The 19,779-nt window shown below is 43.4% G+C and overlaps 2 protein-coding genes across 3 annotated transcripts; both read right to left on the bottom strand.

Annotated features, from left to right (window-relative positions):
• Positions 1 to 2,726: 2,726 nt before the first annotated feature.
• LOC135552671 (14-3-3 protein epsilon-like) lies at positions 2,727 to 8,856 on the bottom strand. Of its 2 annotated transcripts, none has more exons than XM_064984428.1 (6): positions 8,633 to 8,856; positions 7,143 to 7,342; positions 6,798 to 6,904; positions 6,058 to 6,264; positions 5,792 to 5,928; positions 2,727 to 3,758 (listed from the first exon to the last, which is right to left on the bottom strand). In XM_064984428.1, the coding sequence occupies exons 1-6, from the start codon at positions 8,694 to 8,696 to the stop codon at positions 3,703 to 3,705; spliced, it is 771 nt and encodes a 256-aa protein (XP_064840500.1). In that variant the 5' UTR covers positions 8,697 to 8,856; the 3' UTR covers positions 2,727 to 3,702. The 2 variants fall into 2 exon arrangements, with proteins under 2 accessions (XP_064840500.1, XP_064840499.1); XM_064984427.1 differs by having other exon boundaries at positions 2,727 to 3,761; positions 8,633 to 8,855.
• A 2,765-nt stretch (positions 8,857 to 11,621) lies between these two features.
• LOC135552666 (adapter molecule crk-like) lies at positions 11,622 to 16,631 on the bottom strand. The gene is made up of 3 exons (XM_064984416.1): positions 16,100 to 16,631; positions 15,158 to 15,726; positions 11,622 to 12,802 (listed from the first exon to the last, which is right to left on the bottom strand). The coding sequence occupies exons 1-3, from the start codon at positions 16,317 to 16,319 to the stop codon at positions 12,665 to 12,667; spliced, it is 927 nt and encodes a 308-aa protein (XP_064840488.1). The 5' UTR covers positions 16,320 to 16,631; the 3' UTR covers positions 11,622 to 12,664.
• Between the last annotated feature and the right edge of the window lie 3,148 nt (positions 16,632 to 19,779).

The raw sequence follows: 19,779 nt of genomic DNA, 5'->3' as shown, positions 1-19,779 counted from the left end.
TTTAGTTCCGCAGTATACCAGGTAATGATTCTATGAAAGAACAGTGTTCCCTTTTGGCCCAATGCATAAATGTTGCCAGCACTGAAGAGCCCGGTCTTTGAGTGTTCCTCTGCATCATGGAAGGCATATTGAAGAGAAGAAGTGCAAAAAGGTGAATGAAGTACCTCTTAATCAGGCTCCATTCAAATGGTCTTTTCCGTTTTGCTCCATAGGACATTAGAGTGAATCACTCACGTATTGACCGTACACATCAGATACATAGACTGAGTGTACAAAACATTAGGAACACCTTCATTATATTGAGTTGCACCCCGTTTTACTCTCAGAACAGCCTCAATTTGTCCGGCATGGACTTGACAAGGTGTCGAAAGCCCACGCCGGCCCATGTTGACTCCAATGCTTCCCACAGTTGTGTCAAGTTGGTTGGATGTCCTTTGGGTGGTGGACCATTCTTGATGCACTTAAATCTTTTGTCTTGCCCATTCACCCTCTGAATGGCACACACATAATCCATGTCTCAATTGTCTCAAGGCTTAAACATCTTTCTTTAACCGGTCTCCTTCCCCTCATCTACACTGATTTGAGAAGTGACGTCATAATGTTTTGATAAACTGTGTACAACATGATTGGTGATAAAAATCCATCTCCTATTTTACATGTCAACTATCATCTACAGCAGTCCTAGGTCTTAATGTTTAATGTACAGATCTCCGGTGGAAGGGGGAGTGTGGAAATGAAGAGAAAAATAGAGTGCGAGGAAAAGGAAAGGATTCTGCCTGTCAGTCCATCGATATTTGACCCTCAGGTAAGGTCAGACCTATTCCTAGCTTGGGATCATAATTACAAAATATTTCCACAAGTGTCAAATTTTCACAAATGTCTTACCTGTTTTCTATTTCTGACAACGTAATATACGCACAGTCAATGGATCAGCTTTCATCTCTTCTCTCAAATATCTAACGCAGTTTAACCTGAGTCTCAGTGGAAGCAGCCTCTGTATGTACACATCTTGTCCTCCAGGGGGTGCTAAAGAAGTTGCTCTTGGATCACCCTGTGACCAGTGAGGCGGGAGAGGAGAGTCTGGACAGCATACGCACACAGTTGTATGAGCTGGAGAATGCTGTAAGACTGCCTTATTATACATTGAATACTCACTGAAGAGTTGGCACTGTCTTTAACACTACTGACTCACATTCATCCAATAACAGAGAGGTAAACACCAACCAATGGAGGCAAGGGTGTGTCCATCCAAGACGATATGTCGATTTGACCTGCCAATGAACTTCAGACAGCTGGAGAGTGGGTTAGATGGATGTGCCCCAGATCAATTCAGAATGTGAGATCTGTCATTCATTCATTTGGTGGAAGTGACAAGATTTTGGAGGTAATTCTCTTGTCTTTCTCTGTGTCCCAGCCAGGCCTCTCTCCGTAGTTTCTGTCGAGTGTGTAAGCGAAGAAGCAACCCCTACAGGAGACTCTTTGAGAAGTTTGATAAGGACAGAGATGGACTGCTTTCTCTCAAGGTAAATCCAAATCAAATGGCAAAATATAACGTGGCTCCCCCCCACCGCAGCGGGTGGCCCGAGAGGAGCCCTCGCCAGCAGGCGCCGACCCAGCAGAAACAATAGTTAGACCGACTCGTTCATGGATGAAATGTGAGAATCTAAATCCGTTTAAAATGTATAATCCTGTTACAAAATATCATGTGCAAAACAGCAGCTGTGGACAAATCTATATCGAATCACAATTTACAGACCACGTACAATGGGCTGTGTCTCTGTATTGCAGGAAATGGAACGTGGTATATGCGACCCGTACATGGCCGATGTCACCGCTGGGCACCGCCGGTGGTATTGATTGACGCAGATGCAAAATCACACTTTGACTGTGTGTCATTCTGCGCATTCATGTGCCCTGTCTGAAAGATTATTCCACTCCACTTTAAATGTCAGTCAGTCTTGTGATTGACACACAACCAACTGTCAAATGACAAAATAAACACACCAGGTGCATTCATATGAATGAGATGAACTCGCTCACTTTCGCATAAAGCACAAACAATCAAGAAAAGACCAGCAAATATATATCCTTATATTCTTGAAGGTTACTACTATTAACACTGGGTTAAATTAACACTTGAAATATCAACTTAAAATTAGCACTGGTAATACATCTGGAGGAAAAAGGTGAAAATGACCATTTGGAAGAGGCAGACTTCAGCTCACTGATGGGGAAGCTCTTCTACTACAACATTTCACCTCCAACGACTAGACCGTTGTTAATGATTTCAAGACTTAACGTGTTCAAACAAACCTAGACCAGCACCTCAAAGGGAAGTTGCAGACTTGATGGGGCTTTCTTTATAGACACTGGCTGTTGGGACGAGGGCCCCTGTAACCTAGTTGGGGTCTTACGGTCGGTCAATTTATATAAAGCGTTTAGTAGGATTATGTGTCCCCTTTCATTTGAATAAACGTATCATGTATGTTTAGGCCTACCTGTTTCCCTGGTATACAAGTATACAATTGTTTGACTTCACGTGGCCTACCGAAAGCCAATGTGCATACATCCAACAGGCAAGTATCCATTTTGCGAGTCATTTCCAACCCATGTTTAAAACACCCAATTCCATGGCTTTACGCCGACCATAAACATTCAGTCAAAAAAAAAAAAAAAAGAGTAGCACGAACTCAATCGCTTGATGAAATCAACACCAGACTTTTAGGTATGTTTAATTTAGATTGTTTAATGTTAATTCCATGCTGTGTTTCAGTACGAACAATACAGGTGCTCTATCTGTGGCTCCAGTCAGATATCCAGTAGTACAAATTAGCTTTAAGTTACACATAATGCAGCAAAAAGAAAAACATGAACAATGTAAAGGAAAGAGGCAGAAAAACTATTCATTAACTCATCATGCAGGCTTGAAATCATCTACTTAGAACCCTGTCATTTTGCAACAGAAGCCAATCGAGAGCCGTTTCCTCACTAAACGCCACAATGCTCCCTTAGATTTTAAAACCGCTACCAGCCACCATCTGAAATCAGCAAGTACGCACAATACAGTATTTTAGCACAAAGTACAATCCAAAACGTCACAATAGAATCACTATGGTGTAAAAGTTAAGCATTTTTTGCTCCACGTGGATATCAAGAATTTTGCCGACTTCCTCTGAAAAACTCAACTCAAGTTAAGAAGAGCACTTTGTTTAGACTTGCCCTTCGAAGGTTTAATGATTTGCATCTCTTTCACTAACAGAAATATTACAGCTCCCACAACTAATAGACATATCAGTAATAAAAGTTAATTTCTGTAATTACATTAAGAAAAACATTCTCAAAATACATCCAGCAACTGATAAAATATTGAGGAAAGAGCAAAAACAAAAATACAATAATGAAGATAAATCAGAAATGCTTGTACCAAGAAAAATAAAATTATCCAGGGACTCTTTCCAAAATTGTACGTGTCTCAATTAAGTGGTATTTATATTTAAATTGAATTAAAAAGGGCAACAACAAAAAAAATGTTAATGAAGAGAACTGATTATCTCTAAGACCCTGGGGGTCAGAGCTGCAGAGAGCCGCTGTCACTTGGGCGTGGTGGCTCCTGTTGGGACTGGGTTTTTTTTTTTCATTTTGGGGGAGGGGAGTGTGTGGAGGCGGGGGGGGGGGGGGGGGTCTCAAGTTGGCTGTGAGGTCTTACTGGGGCTCGTCCTCCACATCTTGCAGTGCCTCTTTGTTCTGTTGTTCTTCACCTGCTTGAAAACAAGAGAAAACGGACGGTGAGGGCTGGGCTTTCACGTTATTTATAAGAGACAACCCTCAGTCTGTGATTAAAATCAGTGTCCAAACAGAGATGCTATGGAAGTATGGCATTACTCCTGTGACAGTTTTAACCTAGTCTCCAAAGTTGCAGGTGGACAAGCCGAAATGAGCCCAGTGGTGGTTTCATTCAGTGTGCCACATGTCACATCTTAGCACATGCAGTGAAACTTCAACCACTAACTACGACCTCGTAGAGCATATCAAAACACACTCGTGTGGTGCTTCAAACAAAACAGGATATCTCAGAGTAACTAAAAAGCTTTTGAATGAAAAGTCATGTTTGGGCAATGCTTGACGAGAACCTAATAGATTGCTTCCATTTATAATTGAGAAGCAAGTTTGATTTGTGAATTTCTCCTTAGCCATCTAGCTAATGCAGTAACATACAATATTTAAATCCCTCTTAATAAATCTGCCCAACATTAGCCACTATATTGTACTGGCGTTCCGTTCCTAGTGAGACAACTGTCTATTTGTGTCATGCTACAGGACGCCAGGCAGACAGAATGACACAGCGATTACGGGACTCGATGTAGATAAATGTCACCCAGTCAAAGACAGACGGGATATCCCATACAGCCGCTCAACAACTGGTGCCATGCTGTTAGTCCTCCAGTCTCCACGATACATGGCTCACACGATAGCTACGGAGATCAGGCACCATCCATCAAAAGACCAGGCAGGCGACGACAGAGCGTCAGACTCTACACACAAACCAATGTGCTAACTTGGTGAGACACCTTGCAGCCCCACGGAGAAAGATCGTCACCTTGTACCCACAGAGCTGTCCTACAGAACCCAATAATCGGTCAGCTGTCTGAGACAAGTGGAAATCAGCATGTGAAAAAGACAATTGCTCCAAATAAGTGCATTACTGATACACCAGTGATTTTATTTAAATCTTTGCATAGAAGGAAAATTCATAAAACACACAGTGTGTGAACATACAACTTTCCCCGTGACACAAACTGATGATGGGTGAGTGGCGTTGCTGTGAGTTAGTAGTGAAGGGGGACAGAACACAAACTGATGATGGGTGAGTGGCGTTGCTGTGAGTTAGTAGTGAAGGGGGACAGAACACAAACTGATGATGGGTGAGTGGCGTTGCTGTGAGTTAGTAGTGAAGGGGGACAGAACACAAACTGATGATGGGTGAGTGGCGTTGCTGTGAGTTAGTAGTGAAGGGGGACAGAACACAAACTGATGATGGGTGAGTGGCGTTGCTGTGAGTTAGTAGTGAAGGGGACAGAACACAAACTGATGATGGGTGAGTGGCGTTGCTGTGAGTTAGTAGTGAAGGGGACAGAACACAAACTGATGATGGGTGAGTGGCGTTGCTGTGAGTTAGTAGTGAAGGGGGACAGAACACAAACTGATGATGGGTGAGTGGCGTTGCTGTGAGTTAGTAGTGAAGGGGGACAGAACACAAACGAGTCAAACCAGATGCAGAAAACACTTACAAAGTACAGATTATGGGAAATAAACGGCTGTTTTGTTCCGTTAGGATTCTACACAAACGGAAAGAGAGAGATGAGTCCGACATTATGATGAAGGTTGAAGAAGCTTCAACTCTAGAGGGGGGGGACCACTAAGCAATGCGGAAGGAACTGCAAGGTGAGAGGCACAAGGTTGGGTTAGAGACGGACGGAGAACGGAGACATTAGCGTAATGATCCACGCCAGCAGCTCTGAAAATAACCGAATAACCAACAGCACACAACTCAACAAGATTGAGGGCTACACTCTTGTGGTAGGATAGCATCCGTGTACAAACATATTGTAATGGACCAGCTTTTTTTTGTTGTTTAAATGGCAACGGCTAAGTGCTGTAATATTGTAAGCATACCTCAGACTGGAGGAATTGAGCATGCTCTCAAAAAGCCATTTCCCCCCTTCGTAATATGACCAACTTCCTCCGTGCATTCTAAAAAGTCTGAGTGAGGGGGCCTCTCACTCACGCTTACCATCTCCCTGCATGTCTGAAGTCCATAGTGTCAGGTTGTCACGTAACAACTGCATGATTAGTGTGGAGTCCTTGTAGCTTTCTTCGCTCAGCGTGTCCAGCTCTGCGATGGCGTCATCGAATGCAGCCTTCGCCAACCTGCAGTCCAAACACGAGTATTATGTCACACTTGTATCAAGAGAATAGGTCACCGTATTGAATCCACATTTAAAAAACGAGATATTTTAAGTTAGAAGCCTATCAAGGGAGAGCGCGTAAGGTACTTGCCTGCAGGCGCGGTCGGGCGAGTTGAGGATTTCATAGTAAAATACGGAGAAGTTAAGAGCAAGGCCTAGGCGAATGGGGTGTGTAGGTGGCAGTTCAATCATGGCGATGTCGCTCGCAGCTTTGTAGGCGACCAAACTGTTCTCGGCAGCCTCCTTCCTGTCGTTCCCGGTGGCAAACTCAGCCAGATACCTGTGGTAATCGCCTTTCCTGGGGGAAGAGCAAGGCGGAGGAGTATCAGTGGGCCACCGTGGTGTAAAAGATGAGCAACAAATGGATGGAGGATAAATGTCAGACAAGCCGGAATTCCTGATTTAGCAGGAGGACGCACAATCCCTGCTCTATGCTTTATTCTAGAGCCATTAAGAGTTTTTTTAGATGGGACGTTACCGGGGGTCCTGACTCTGTGGTCACTAAAGATCCCATGGCACTTAAGAGTAGGGGTGTTAACCCCGGTGTCCTGGCTAAATTCTTAATCTGGCCTTCATACCATCGAGGCCACCTAATCATGCCCCGGTTTACAATTGGCTCATTCACCCCCCCTCCTCTCCCCTGTAACTATTCCCTAGGTCATTGCTGTAAATGACAATGTGTTCTCAGTCAACTTACTGGGTAAAACAAGGGTTAAATAAAAAATATATACAAATAGTTGTGGAATACTATTCTAACAGAGTCTTTAAAAAAACACCAAGAACCATCTACCAAGCATCTATTCCCAAACAAGTGAAGAGGCTCGTTCGTACATTTTGTAGTAGAAGACCTTGGACTCTCCTGTGTTGGCAGCTGGAATAAGGTGCTTGTCCAGCACATCCAAAATGTCATTACAGATTGACTTCAGCTCGTTCTCAACCTGCAGGAGAAGATGACTCAATGAATAACTAGCCACTGGCACAATGTTAGGCACAACAAGCAACACTCAACAATACACAAATGGTATCATTCAGGCGAATTAGCCTAAATGATTTTTTATCATTCACAATTTTCTCCAGTAGAAACGCTACTCAAATGATTCTCCCATCGTGTCAGATCTCTCTCGCACCAGTTCTACACGAATGCACTCAGTGACTCAGACTTCGGGGCTTACTCACTGTTTGCCTGTATTCCCGGATCATTTTCAATTTGTCTTCTCCGCCCTTGTTTTCTTCCCTTTGTTCAATACTGCTGATTATCCTCCATGATGCTCTCCTCGCCCCAATGACATTTTTGTAGGCCACTGATAGTAGGTTTCGCTCCTCGACTGTTAGTTCCACATCCAACCCGGCCACTCTCTTCATGGACTCCACCATTTCTGTGGGGAGCAGAGAGGAAGTCGTAAGTAAGTGGGGCTGAAAGATCATAAACAAAATAAAACCACGGGACAAAGTTTGAAGACTTCAGAGATTGTTTTTCTTCCCTTTTCTACAGATTTGAATTTCTCAACCTAACAATACAATCCCAATCATACAAAGTCCTATTTACAAGCGTCTCAGTTTCTGGGCCTGTATTCACAGAGGCTCAGAGTAGATCTATGATAAATTTTGCCTAATCGATCATAATGAATGTGAATAAGGACAGGTGAGACATGATTCTAGGTCAGTATGCCTACTCTGATGTGCCAAATAAATACAGGTTCTTGATCATAAGATCTTGAAAGGTAGTGTCTGCTGAAACATTTAGGCTTAATTCTCCCATGCCGAGGCATTCATTCTACAAGACTACATCTATACTCAATCAATGTATACCCAGGGACAAGGTACATAACCATACCTTTCAGAAACAGATAGTTACATCAGTGTCAAGAATGAGAGCAGCATGTCTGTGAATAATCGCATTTAATTTGAGAGTGAAGTAAAGCAGCTAAACTGGTTTTACTTCGGGGCAAATCAAAGCTGCATGTGGCCAGCCAGACATGACCATGCCCTGTAATAACACATCTAAAAACAGCTTCTGCTTCATGCCAATTGACAGGCACGTTAGCTAGCTTGCTAACGTAGCTACCTACGTCAAAAATTGCTTATCATTGGGGCAGGTTTTGTTTCAGGTCAGTCTTCGATACGTCACACCCAGATAGCAGGCTATGGCTAACGTTGGACCACGAGAAGTTTAGTAAACTAGGGTAGGGTATTTGGCAGGCCAACAGGTTTACATATTTCGATTGCTATCTAGTACTGTAGTGTATGTTTACATTGGCTGACATTGTTTGGGAAAAGTAATCCCCACGTAGCTAGTACATATAAACGTTAGTTGGCTAACGCGTTAACTAACTACCACCCCACTTGCTTGCTAACGTTAGCAACATAGCTCTCGCACCATCAATAATCCGCCATTTTGTATTCTCTTTAAATGAATCATATATTTAAACAAATCTGGTTAAGTTGCTATCGTATTTGCTAATTAACGTTAGCTACACAGCTAGCTTGTTACGCTAATGCGATAGCTCACGTTAGCGCACTGACTTCACCGTCGAGGCCCCCCCGCAAGAGGGAGGATGAGTGAGTGCAAGTGGTAGCTACTAGCTAGCTAACGTTAGCTAACTGGTGAAGAAAAAAAATCCAGGAACGAACATGCCCCTCCATCGAATAATACAATTGTCTCTTACCGTCATATCTCTCCGCCTGTTCGGCGAGTTTTGCCTGATATACTAACTCATCCCGATCGCCCATTTTGTTCCGAGTGTCGAATAGTCTAGTTTAACTGACAAATTACTATAAAGGCTCGACAGTAGCTGCTACTAGGTCAATCTGTCGGTGGTTTCTAGAAAATCAACGGATAGATCAGTGGCGTTTCCACCCCACCGGTTGTACTGGAGTAAAAAAAAAAATGGCGAAAATCTACATCCGGGAACCTTTCACACCACACACGCATTACCTCCATTGAGGATCACCCCTAGCTCAGAAAAACCCCTCCCATTTTTACACGGCTTGGCAACCAGTGACTCCAGACATTTACATTTCCACCCACGGCACCATTATCACGATGAGCATGATCACGTTATTATTTTTTAAAGCATGATACGGCTCTCTCATTCTGTCTTAACTAGAACACATTAAACAGGCTGGCTGTGATATCTTTAACAAATCTGGGACCAAGTTTTGGTAGACAGGCCTGCAATAATAATCAGCTGTCTGGATATTTAAATACAAATACAAAACACCCAAATAGGCCAACTGGCTTTCTGTAGGTCTATGTTATGTGTAACAGTATAACTTCAGTCCGTCCCCTCGCCCCTACCCGGGCTCGAACCAGGGACCCTCTACACACATCAACAACTGACACCCACAAAGCATCGTTACCCATCGCGCCAAAAGCCGCTGCCCTTGCAGAGCAAGATTATTGGCATGCTAACGCTACTAGCTAGCTATTTCACGTCGGTTACATATGACAAGTGAGACGGGGCGGCAGGGTAGCCTAGTGTTTAGAGCGTTGGACTAGTAACCGGAAGGTTGCAAGTTCAAACCCCCGAAGTAACCGGAAGGTTGCAAGTTCAAACCCCCGAGCTGACAAGGTACAAATCTGTCGTTCTGTCCCTGAACAGGCACCCCACCGGTTGTACTGGAGTAAAAAAAAAAAAAAAAAAAAAAAAAACTGTTGCTAGGCCGTCATTGAAAATAAGAATTAGTTCTTAACTGACTTGCCAAGTAAATTAAAGACAAATTATGGAAAAAAAAGACATTGCAGTTTGATCTCACATTTATGACAATCCACAAGATTGATAGGGTACAGTATTTTCATTTGCCAATCCTTTGACTTTATTTACTATGTAGATCTTAACACATTACATGCTACAGAAAATAAATGGCAATTTCAATTGTCTTGAAAGAATATAGTGTTATAATACAATGGCACATTTTGATATCATCACAATTTCCATTTGCGGTTGCCAACCAAGCCCCATTACGAAAGGTAATGACTTCCACAGGGTTACAAAAATACAATACTTTAAAATATTTATAGGCCTGATTGACAAAACAAAATCATAAAAATAAGAGCAGATTACATAAACGGGCATGCATTGAGAGAATGAATGAAAAAGCAGACATGATTTAACAGATGTTAATACTGGAGTAACTGATTACAAAGAAACTAACTGTAATCAGTTACATTACCAGCTAAAATATTGTAACCAGATTAGTTACTTTAGAAAAACTAGTTTATTACTTGTAAATTCAGAAAGGATGTTTGCGGGGAAAAACTACATTGCCACCTTTCTGTTTTCTCAATGACATTCAATTTCACATTGAAAAAAGGTGCAAGTTTAGATTTGTTATACCTGACCGGGTCTGACCACAGGTCAGAGACCACTATGACACCCCAAATGTGTTTGATGGTTCCTTTTCATCTTTTAATGCTTATGAAGGGGAAAGTAATCAGATTGTTACTGAGTTTGGGTAATCCAAAAGTTATTACTGATTACAATTTTGAACAGGTAACTAGTAACTGATTACATTTAGAAAGTAACCTACCCAACCGTGCCCTTAAACTTAGATTGTGGCATAAATTGGCTATAAAACAGTTTGTCAGTCGGTCCGAAAGCTACAATTATACAGAGAAATGGTACAAGTTTGAGGACAATGGAAAAACCCACTGTGGTTTCATGACAATCCAATTGTCGAAAGGTTATAGATTCTATTCCTCTGGATTTTGCAGCATCTAATACCCAGAACCTACATCTGAGGACAGCAGACGGCGTATTTTGGATGAGGTACTACATAATTGGAGTTTAACTCATATAACCATACTCAAGTCTTCACACCCTGACAATTGCATGCATTTGGATTTTTCACAGCTGCATCATACATTTTGGGCTAAATTACCTTAGATTATATATATAATTTTTTTTTTAAAGCCAGCACAAGTTCTGCAACAGACAATGAACACACAGCAGAAAAGGCAAGAAAAGCAATTGGAAAGGGAGGGGCCTGAACTGGCAAGTCATTGTAAAAATGATTGACAAAAGTGCATTCTGAAAATATTTCACCTCCAGCATCCTCAACACAGACAACTGTATTGATCAACATGGGCTAAAGCTTGGAGGCAGACAAGCACTTCGGTTCACCCAGCACCTCTCTGCCTAATGCTGTTGCAGTGCACCCTAGTGGCCAGTTCTACTGAAGACGAGGTAACCCATTTCTCAAGTCACCTCTGCCTTAATCTATGGGAAACCACTCTAGGAGATGACGTTATCCAAGTGAATTTCAGGGGCACATTCAGTGGGGCGCAAAGCGTAAGAATGGTCTGTATGATGCTGTGCCAGGGAGCAAACTTAGCCAGTATCCTACATGATAGGAATAGAAAGATCATCGTCATGTGTCAACAGGTGGACTTAACTGTGATCTCTTATCAACAGAGGACACCTATTCAAAGTTGACAGTCTAAGTAATAGTGTGGTGGTTTGTGGATGAATGCAAATTAAAGTGTGTTTTTCTCACTCTATTACACTAATGAATACAGACAGACACCAATTCTCAAAATATAGTGGATGACAGGAATCTAGAACGGAAAAGTGAGAACTCACCGTGTCAATTACATTTACATTTAAGTCATTTAGCAGACGCTCTTATCCAGAGCGACTTACAAATTGGATGCAGTGCCTTGACCTTGTAACCAACGTGTACAGGAGAACAAGTACTACCGTAATCAGTATAGAATCTAAAAGCTTCCCAGGAGAAAGACAATTCATGTTACCATTGAGCTTATGTCATACAAAAGAAAATGTCATTTTAACCATCTATCCTTGGCTATGGTATTATATGATATGGCAGAACGTTTCCACAACCCTGGCAGATCATACAAAAGGCATCTCCAATATTTAGAACTAGTTAACAGCCGTGGGTGGGAAAGAACGACGTCTCAGTGATTCAGAGTAGGAGTGGAGCAGACAAAGGCTTGTCAAAGAGCACAGACAAGCAAGGCAAGACAGACACAAACAAGTAAGACAGAGAGGGTCAGCGCCTGACAATACCGCAAGCTCACAACATAGCTGACACATTTGACGAGATCGCCGCAATAGTGGTGGACTGGCAATCTTCTCAGAAAAACGAGGCCAAAAAAACCAACAAAAAAGACATGATTTTAGCATGTAATGGTTCTCAATAATTTCATAACGATATGTTCTTTTTTTCCCTTACAAAAAGACTACTAGTTACTTGGTCGTGGATTTGTAGTGAGGATGATAGTTTTGTGTACAGTGTAGTGTCATTCTAACGGCTCTCTTCGACAGCCAGAGAAAAGTGTTTCTCCATGGATCTCTGTGTGTACGATTCCAGCCCAAGAGAGCATTTCGACCACACACTCCCCATCTTCCTCTTTGTATTACACAGCCGCTGTCCTCATCCCATCAGACAAGGCCTGAGTCTTTCTTCTTTAGAAGGGGAATGTGTGTGTTTTGATAGAGCTGGCCATGGTGCTGAAGTGGTATAAATAATGGTGGTGTGTGAGACGAAGACACAGCGTAATGATGATCTAACAGGGCCAACTGAGGAAGAGGAAGTGGTGTGTGTGTGTGAGTGTGGCCATGCGGAGGCTGCTGATTGGCACAGGGCTGATGGTGGCATGTGAGGGAGTGAGTGTCTGTGTGTGTGTAAGGGCAGGGTGAGGGATGGGAGGAGCCCAAGGAGCCCAGTGTCCACTCTCAGCTCACGTCGTCCTCGGGGTTATTATGGTCCAGCAGCTTAACATGTGTGAAGGGGAAGTGGCCTCGTTTGCCCTTGCACTCGCCCTCCCACTGGCCGTTCACATTGATCTTTGTCACCTTCACCATGTCGCCCACCTGCAGGAAGAGAAGGACTCGTCAAACAGACAGACCCGGGTCATGTTCATCAGGGCAGGCTACGGAAAACATTTCAAAACACTTTAACGGAACACAAAAATGTGCATTGCTTACTGGACAAGTCCAGGGAGACGCTCCCCGTTTCAGTCCGTTTGGTGCCCAATGAACACGGTGTTCACCCTGTAATGAACTTGTTGCAGTAGTTGCAGCTTGATAGCCACTTGTGAAACTTTGTCTATGTATCACAGCGGTTCATTTGGCCTCGCAAAAACACAAACCGTGGGTGCAACTAAACACAAACCAGTATTCCAGAGGTTCATTTGTTGGTTCACCCTGTAGGCCTCTTCATTACAGTTGGACAATCCATCTAAATAGAGTGAAGTTCTCTCATCGACTAAGAGGTGACCAGGAAGTATGTGCAGGGGCTAATCATTAAACCTATATACCTCCTGAGTCATACCACTGGCAAACACCTTTATAGAGGGTAAATATCCTGTTTGTTATCATTGGAGCGCTGTGCTGACTGATTCTTGGGTGGATAGAAAATATAACCTGTCTGGGACCCAAAAGTGTATAACATTTAGCCAACATTTTCACACAAGTCCTTGACATTACTTTCCCGTCCTTGTAAGTAGCTTAACACAGAGGACAAACAGACTACTTCCACCCTGTAGCTGATTCCATCAAGACAGAAAGGCCAGAAAGTGAACATTGCGTATCTGTTTCAATGTTACTGTTCCTTCTCTCCCGTCTTCCCTCTCTCCAAGCAGGTTAGAAGGAGAGGGGGGGGGGGGCTGAGCCTAAGACCGCTGGCTTGTTGCCCAGAGGCCGCTCTGGCTCAGAATAATGTCCTCATGAAAGGAAATATTCCTCTACACAAAGTATTTCCTTCCCACAACGACCTCTGCTTTGGAAGCCCTCTTTCCCCTTCCGGACAGTTAGTTAAGACAGTCAGGGAGGGAGGGAGCCTCTGGCAGCATTCTCTAATGAGCTTTAGAGCAGTTGGCCATTGAGTTCAGACTGACTGACCACCACCCTGTATGCACTGGGTCATATTCATTAGGGCAAAACGTTTTGCTTCTCGGACAAGATCAGGAAAGTCCCTCCCCATTTCAGTCCATTATGTGTTTGGTGACTAATGAACAAGACCCAAACTACCTTCTTTAACAAGCCTAGCGGCTGGGACACAGAGGCATGCAACTGGTTAGGAAGCTGAGTAGGAAGTCACAGACAACAAGTCACAGAGGCCACATACCAACTCTTTCATTCCTTCCAGCAGTGAGCGGAAAAGTAAGACAACTTGGAATGACCCACTGGGAAGGAACCTAGGGGTAACTTGGAATGACCCACTGGGAAGGAACCTAGGGGTAACTTGGAATGACCCACTGGGAAGAAACCTAGGGGTAACTTGGAATGACCCACTAGGAAGGAACCTAGGGGTAACTTGGAATGACCCACTGGGAAGGAACCTAGGGGTAACTTGGAATGACCCACTGGGAAGGAACCTAGGGGTAACTTGGAATGACCCACTGGGAAGGAACCTAGGGGTAACTTGGAATGACCCACTGGGAAGGAACCTAGGGGTAACTTAGAATGACCCACTGGGAAGGAACCTAGGGGTAACTTGGAATGACCCACTGGGAAGGAACCTAGGGATAACTTGGAATGACCCACTGGGAAGGAACCTAGGGATAACTTGGAATGACCCACTGGGAAGGAACCTAGGGATAACTTGGAATGACCCACTGGGAAGGAACCTAGGGATAACTTGGAATGACCCACTGAAAAGGAACCTAGGGATAACTTGGAATGACCCACTGGGAAGGAACCTAGGGATAACTTGGAATGACCCACTGGGAAGGAACCTAGGGGTAACTTGGAATGACCCACTGGGAAGGAACCTAGGGATAACTTGGAATGACCCACTGGGAAGGAACCTAGGGATAACTTGGAATGACCCACTGGGAAGGAACCTAGGGTCTTCTCCAGATTATGACTTTACAACAGATGAAACCAGTCCCAGTAGCGAGAATGGCCAATTAGACACTGATATTGGCATTACAAATATAACAGTACAGACAACAATTCAGAAATGTCATTAATTCAATATCATACTAAAATCAGTTTTTTTAAGGCGTAAAAAAAAGTGTTTTGATTCTCTGGCCTCAATCTTGACATAATGCCAAAGAAAATATATGTTGTACAAGACCAGTCATTATTAGCTTCATTGCACTGAAGGCTGAGGACAAAGGAAAATCCATGACAAAATGAGGAGGATCAAAGAATCTGAGAGAGGGATGATGAATAAAGGGAAAGAGGAGATGAGAGAATGAAAGAGCACAGCTAGGTAGGTACCTCTAATGCAAGGGCGGTCTTGTCGTAGGCATTGGGCACCCTCTTCTGGATGGCCCTGGCAAAGACGGGTCCATTCTGCAGGTTGGGCAGAGGTGTGGGCTGGGCGTACTGGCTCGGGTCTAGCAGAGGAGGGCCCTGAACACTTGAGCCGTCTACCGAGCCCACCCCACCTGGACACCCTGTTCCAAGGCCCCCCGAGGTGGGAGAGGCCGGTCGGTACTTCTCCACGTAGGGCACAGGGATCATCCCGGCACGCCCCTCTAAATTCTTGGCGTTCCACCACTGCTCCTCAGGCTTCTCCAGGACCCGCAGGATGTCGCCCTTTTTGAAAGGCAGATCTTCATCGTCGTTGCCTGGGAAGTCGAAGAGGGCACGGACCATCTCGTCTTCCTGCCGCTGCGGCGGGCCTCCAGCACCTGCGTTGACGCTGACCAAGGGAGAGTGTTTGGCCTTGTTGATGGGCTCTATCAGAGTGGTGGTGTCCAGGTAGTGGATCTTGTAGAACTCCAGCAGGGAGTGGAGGGCGTCAAACTCCTGGTCCCCTATGCGGAAGCGTGGAGGCGCCTGGCCTGGGAGAGGAGGGTGGGGAAAGAGGGATGAGTAGAAAAGAAGGAAAGAACAACCGAAACCATTTCACTGGCCAAAGGTATTAGGCTTTATTAACTGCCGTGTGATTTACAACATTTCTGGCCGATTAAAAAGGCAGCAGACTATATATTTGACGTTTGGTTGAACCAAAATGTCCCTGTTTGGTTGATTCACTTGTAGGAAGTTAATCTTACATTATTTTCCAAATAAAGCCAAATGAACGTAGAGTGGCTTGCTGGATGAATCTTTATTAGCTTGCATGCATTATAGTGCATCTGGTTGCATTGAAGTCATACAAGAACGTACACCCTGAAGGTTCCTTTATTCTGCAGCCCCAAACCATGTCTCTCTTACCTGAGCCAGACTGCCGGTTGTTGCTGATGCTGTTGATTATGTAATGCGAGACTTTGGAATTCTCTGAAACAGACAGGACGTAGTCGCCAGGGCTTGTAATTGAGTCTCTCACCAAAAACACTCCGTGTCTCTGTCCTTGTAAAAGTGAAACTGCCTCCTGTCTACTTAATCTTCCCCAGTACCAACTTGCACGATCCTCTGCGTCAAAATTTCCGGCCATGACTCCCACTCCAAAGCCGAGGCTTCACGGGCCTTCCCTTTGAATCCCCTTATCCACAACCAGCATTCAACTCATACAAAAACTTTAGCGCGTAGAACACGTTTGGAAAATAGGCGACATCCGCAACTTGCCAATGCCCATCAAGTTAAAATCCAAAAGCCGGTCCTCGTACAAAACGTGTCTGATCACCCGATTAAAATATGTCGATTACAACTTACCCAACCCAGTTGTAAAACAATACGATTTTGATCAAATCTTGTAACTTGTCACAAGTAACTTCAAAAAATGAAATGGCGGATCCGGGGAAACAAAACTGACCCCATTAGCCGGATATGACGTTTTTATGCATTACGTAGAAACGTGTCAGATAAGGGTGTCCATGTTGATAAGGTCCAACATTACTTTATTTATGATAGGATATGAGATAATAATAAGAAGAAGAACAGTACACATTGTATATATTAATCCAACCCATGGATTATCTAAATTGTGGTCTATTTGATTGCCGGTCATTGTAAATAAGAATTTGTTCTGAACTGACTTGCCCAGTAAAATAAAGGTTAATTAAATTTACAAAATTAAAAACGGAATGGGGGCAGCACATATAACACACAAATAGTAAAACAATATCATACAAACAACAGTCAAAATACACATAATGCACAATCAGTAAAACATTCAGCAATAGGCAGCATTTAAGAGTCAGGGGGAAACATGCAGTTATCAGTTAAAGCTGCAATGTGTAACTTTTTGGGCGACCAAATTCACATAGAAATGTGAGTTATAGATCTGTCATTCAAATTGAAAACAAGTTTAAGAGGCAGTATATATGTTCTATGCATATATTTCTATGCTTGGTGTGCTTAAGTTTAATTTTTGCGTCTTTTACTTTTGATATTGTACACCAGTTTCAAATGGCTGAAAATACAATATTTTTGGCTATGGAAAATTTATTTCACAGCAGTTTAGATGGTACAATGATTCTCTACAGTATACTTTGTTGTTTTGTCACATTAACTGAAATTAGGCAATCTATTAGAAATTGTTTTTAAAAGTACCAATGGACACAAAACAGCTTAGTTTCATTTTTTTTTTATAAGGAAGGTCCAGTCTCCAGCAGCGGAGAATTGAAAATCAGTTTCACCAAAGATACTGAGTGACTTGAGGATTGCCAGGTTTATGTAATTGTTGGATCTCAGGGTGCTGTTGGTGGTGGGGAGTCTTAGTAGTGAGATGGGATTTGTATATGAATATGAGCCTGTGGGTTTGACGTCATACGTGTAGGGATGGCTAGTAATAGGATTAGCATGTCACAGTGATGGGTTTTGTTAAAACGGCCATCTTCAGTTCGGTGTTCGGGCACATTCTACCTGTGTTTTTTTTTGCCAGTCAGCTCAGCCCCCATTCAGAAGGTCCTACACTTATTTGAGTTCTTATTGGTCAAGGTCACACCAAGTATTATTATGTTAGCCTATCAGCAGCCTAGATTCCCGTGACATTCAGTGCAAGACCCCAGCATGGACAGGGCGGAAACTTGCTTTTCCTATCCAGACGAGCACTACGTTTTCCCTCCTGCTACTCGTCCGCCTGCGTGAGGCCTTTTGCTGTTCTGATGATTTATTGTTCGTGCAGCTAAACAGCCATAAACTGTCAGTTTCAATAGTGGTCAGACCTGTATATGTGTGTGGATACTTTCTGTCCATTAAAACCCCTTAAACTGGAATTCCTTGTTGTTCCAACCTGACAGTTTGTAGTGGTTACTACCGGCCTAAAACCAGCACTTACGTTTTTCCTCCTATTTGAGTGGTCCTTTGATTCTACAATCTACCCATATTTTTCAGGTTTGGATTGGATCACTAGTGACACAACGTATGGCAGAGTGATAAAGTAAGTCCAGTTTAAAGGAGGGCAGACTTTGGGGCCATCCCGTAGATGACATCGCCATAATCCAGCATGGGGAGTAGTCTCAATCAAACCAGCGTGTGTTTAGCAGTGTGTGAATGAGGATTTGTTCCGGATTTGACCTTTACTTGAGGATTATTGGTGTGAGTGGAATTACAGTGCCGTGTCCAGCCAGATACCCATGGATTTGTATGAGCTGACAGATCCCAGGGCAGACCCATCTAGTGAGGTTAATTGGCTCTAAAACGTCTCAATCACCAAGGTAATGGGCTTGTTTGAGTGGTAAGGCAGAAGCAATCGACTGCAGATGAAATTCGAGGAGTGAAGTCATGGGAGGTACTTCTGTGACAGCCGAAAGACGGACACTGACGTGGCTTGCCAACAGTAAGGCTCAATGTAACACGGCAGGGTTGCCATTGTTTATAAAAGTTTTTCTTTGTAATGTCTCCAACCTCCCATATCCCACACACACACAATGTAGCCTAAATAGAGAGAGCCTCAAATATCACAAATGAATTTGTACATATCCACTGTGAACATGAGCGCTCAAAGTTTGTTCTTGTTTGCGTCCCGTCTTTGCTCACGTCCTCGTGGGTCAAACAAAAACACACAAATGATTGGTTGACAATAGAGCCTTCCACAAGGCAGGCGATGGCTCAGTTGGTAGAGCATGGCACTTGCAATGCCAGGGTTATTGTGGGTTCAATAGTCATGGGGACCAGTATGAAAACGTACGCTCTCTCTACTGTAAGTCACTGGATAAGAGCGTCTGCTAAATTACTGAAATGTCATGGCTGCAAGTTGCAGCTGGGGATGAGCAAATGCAGGAGACTGAAGTTGAAATTTCATGGCCTTTGATCACATGGAAAGTTCATGTCGATGCAATTTGGACAGGTTTTCATCCCCATAATGCATCACACTTTGAAAGGCATTTGTCACCAACTTGACAAAAGTGATCCGCTCTAATGAGCCCATAAAGAACTGCAGACTGTGCCCAAGATGTCCGACCTTTGTTGGCATATGCCGATTCATGGACCATCTATATCTGTCTACTAGCACTCAGTGAGCACAGGAAGCAGCGTGAGCAACGATGTCATCACGAAATCCAAAAACATAGCAGACATTGGATCAATGTAAAATGTCAATGGTTGTGTTTGAGAGCATCAAAACCATGATGCATCATGGGTAAATTGTGACCAACTGATTTACAAATAATAATGTGTCGTTATTTATGATGCAAGGATATTCATAGAACAATCAGTTGATGGCACTTTCTTTGGGTGAAAGTGATGGAAAAAACATTGGCATAGGCAACAATTATCTGAATAATTCAATGGGAGTTTTGTCAACAAAGATGACGACTAAAGTGTCTTATTAGGAATTTTCAAATCTGACTTCTTTATGTGGCCATCTATGGAAATTGTCTTTCTGGGCCGGGGCGTCAGTTAAACTGCAGTACCGTAGCAAGGCTGCAGGAGTAGTCGAAACCTTCTTGACCAGAACTCTGGCCCCCTTGGTCTCAATTGACTTTTCAAATCAAATCAAAATCAAATCAAAT

This window comes from Oncorhynchus masou, chromosome 13 (assembly GCF_036934945.1).
Source record: "Oncorhynchus masou masou isolate Uvic2021 chromosome 13, UVic_Omas_1.1, whole genome shotgun sequence".
Classification (NCBI taxonomy): domain Eukaryota; kingdom Metazoa; phylum Chordata; class Actinopteri; order Salmoniformes; family Salmonidae; genus Oncorhynchus; species Oncorhynchus masou.
This window is presented reverse-complemented; position numbering and strand designations above follow the sequence as displayed.

Excerpts from the sequence above, each read along its gene's own strand:
- LOC135552671 (XM_064984427.1), bottom strand. The coding sequence starts at position 8,696 with ATGGGCGATCGGGATGAGTTAGTATATCAGGCAAAACTCGCCGAACAG. Across the intron at positions 6,905-7,142 it reads TCCGGGAATACAGGCAAACA|GTTGAGAACGAGCTGAAGTC; the intron begins GTGAGTAAGCCC and ends CTTCTCCTGCAG. Across the intron at positions 5,929-6,057 it reads TCGCCCGACCGCGCCTGCAG|GTTGGCGAAGGCTGCATTCG; the intron begins GCAAGTACCTTA and ends TTTGGACTGCAG.
- LOC135552666 (XM_064984416.1), bottom strand. The coding sequence starts at position 16,319 with ATGGCCGGAAATTTTGACGCAGAGGATCGTGCAAGTTGGTACTGGGGA. Across the intron at positions 15,727-16,099 it reads CAACCGGCAGTCTGGCTCAG|GCCAGGCGCCTCCACGCTTC; the intron begins GTAAGAGAGACA and ends CTCCTCTCCCAG. Across the intron at positions 12,803-15,157 it reads AGACCGCCCTTGCATTAGAG|GTGGGCGACATGGTGAAGGT; the intron begins GTACCTACCTAG and ends CTCTTCCTGCAG.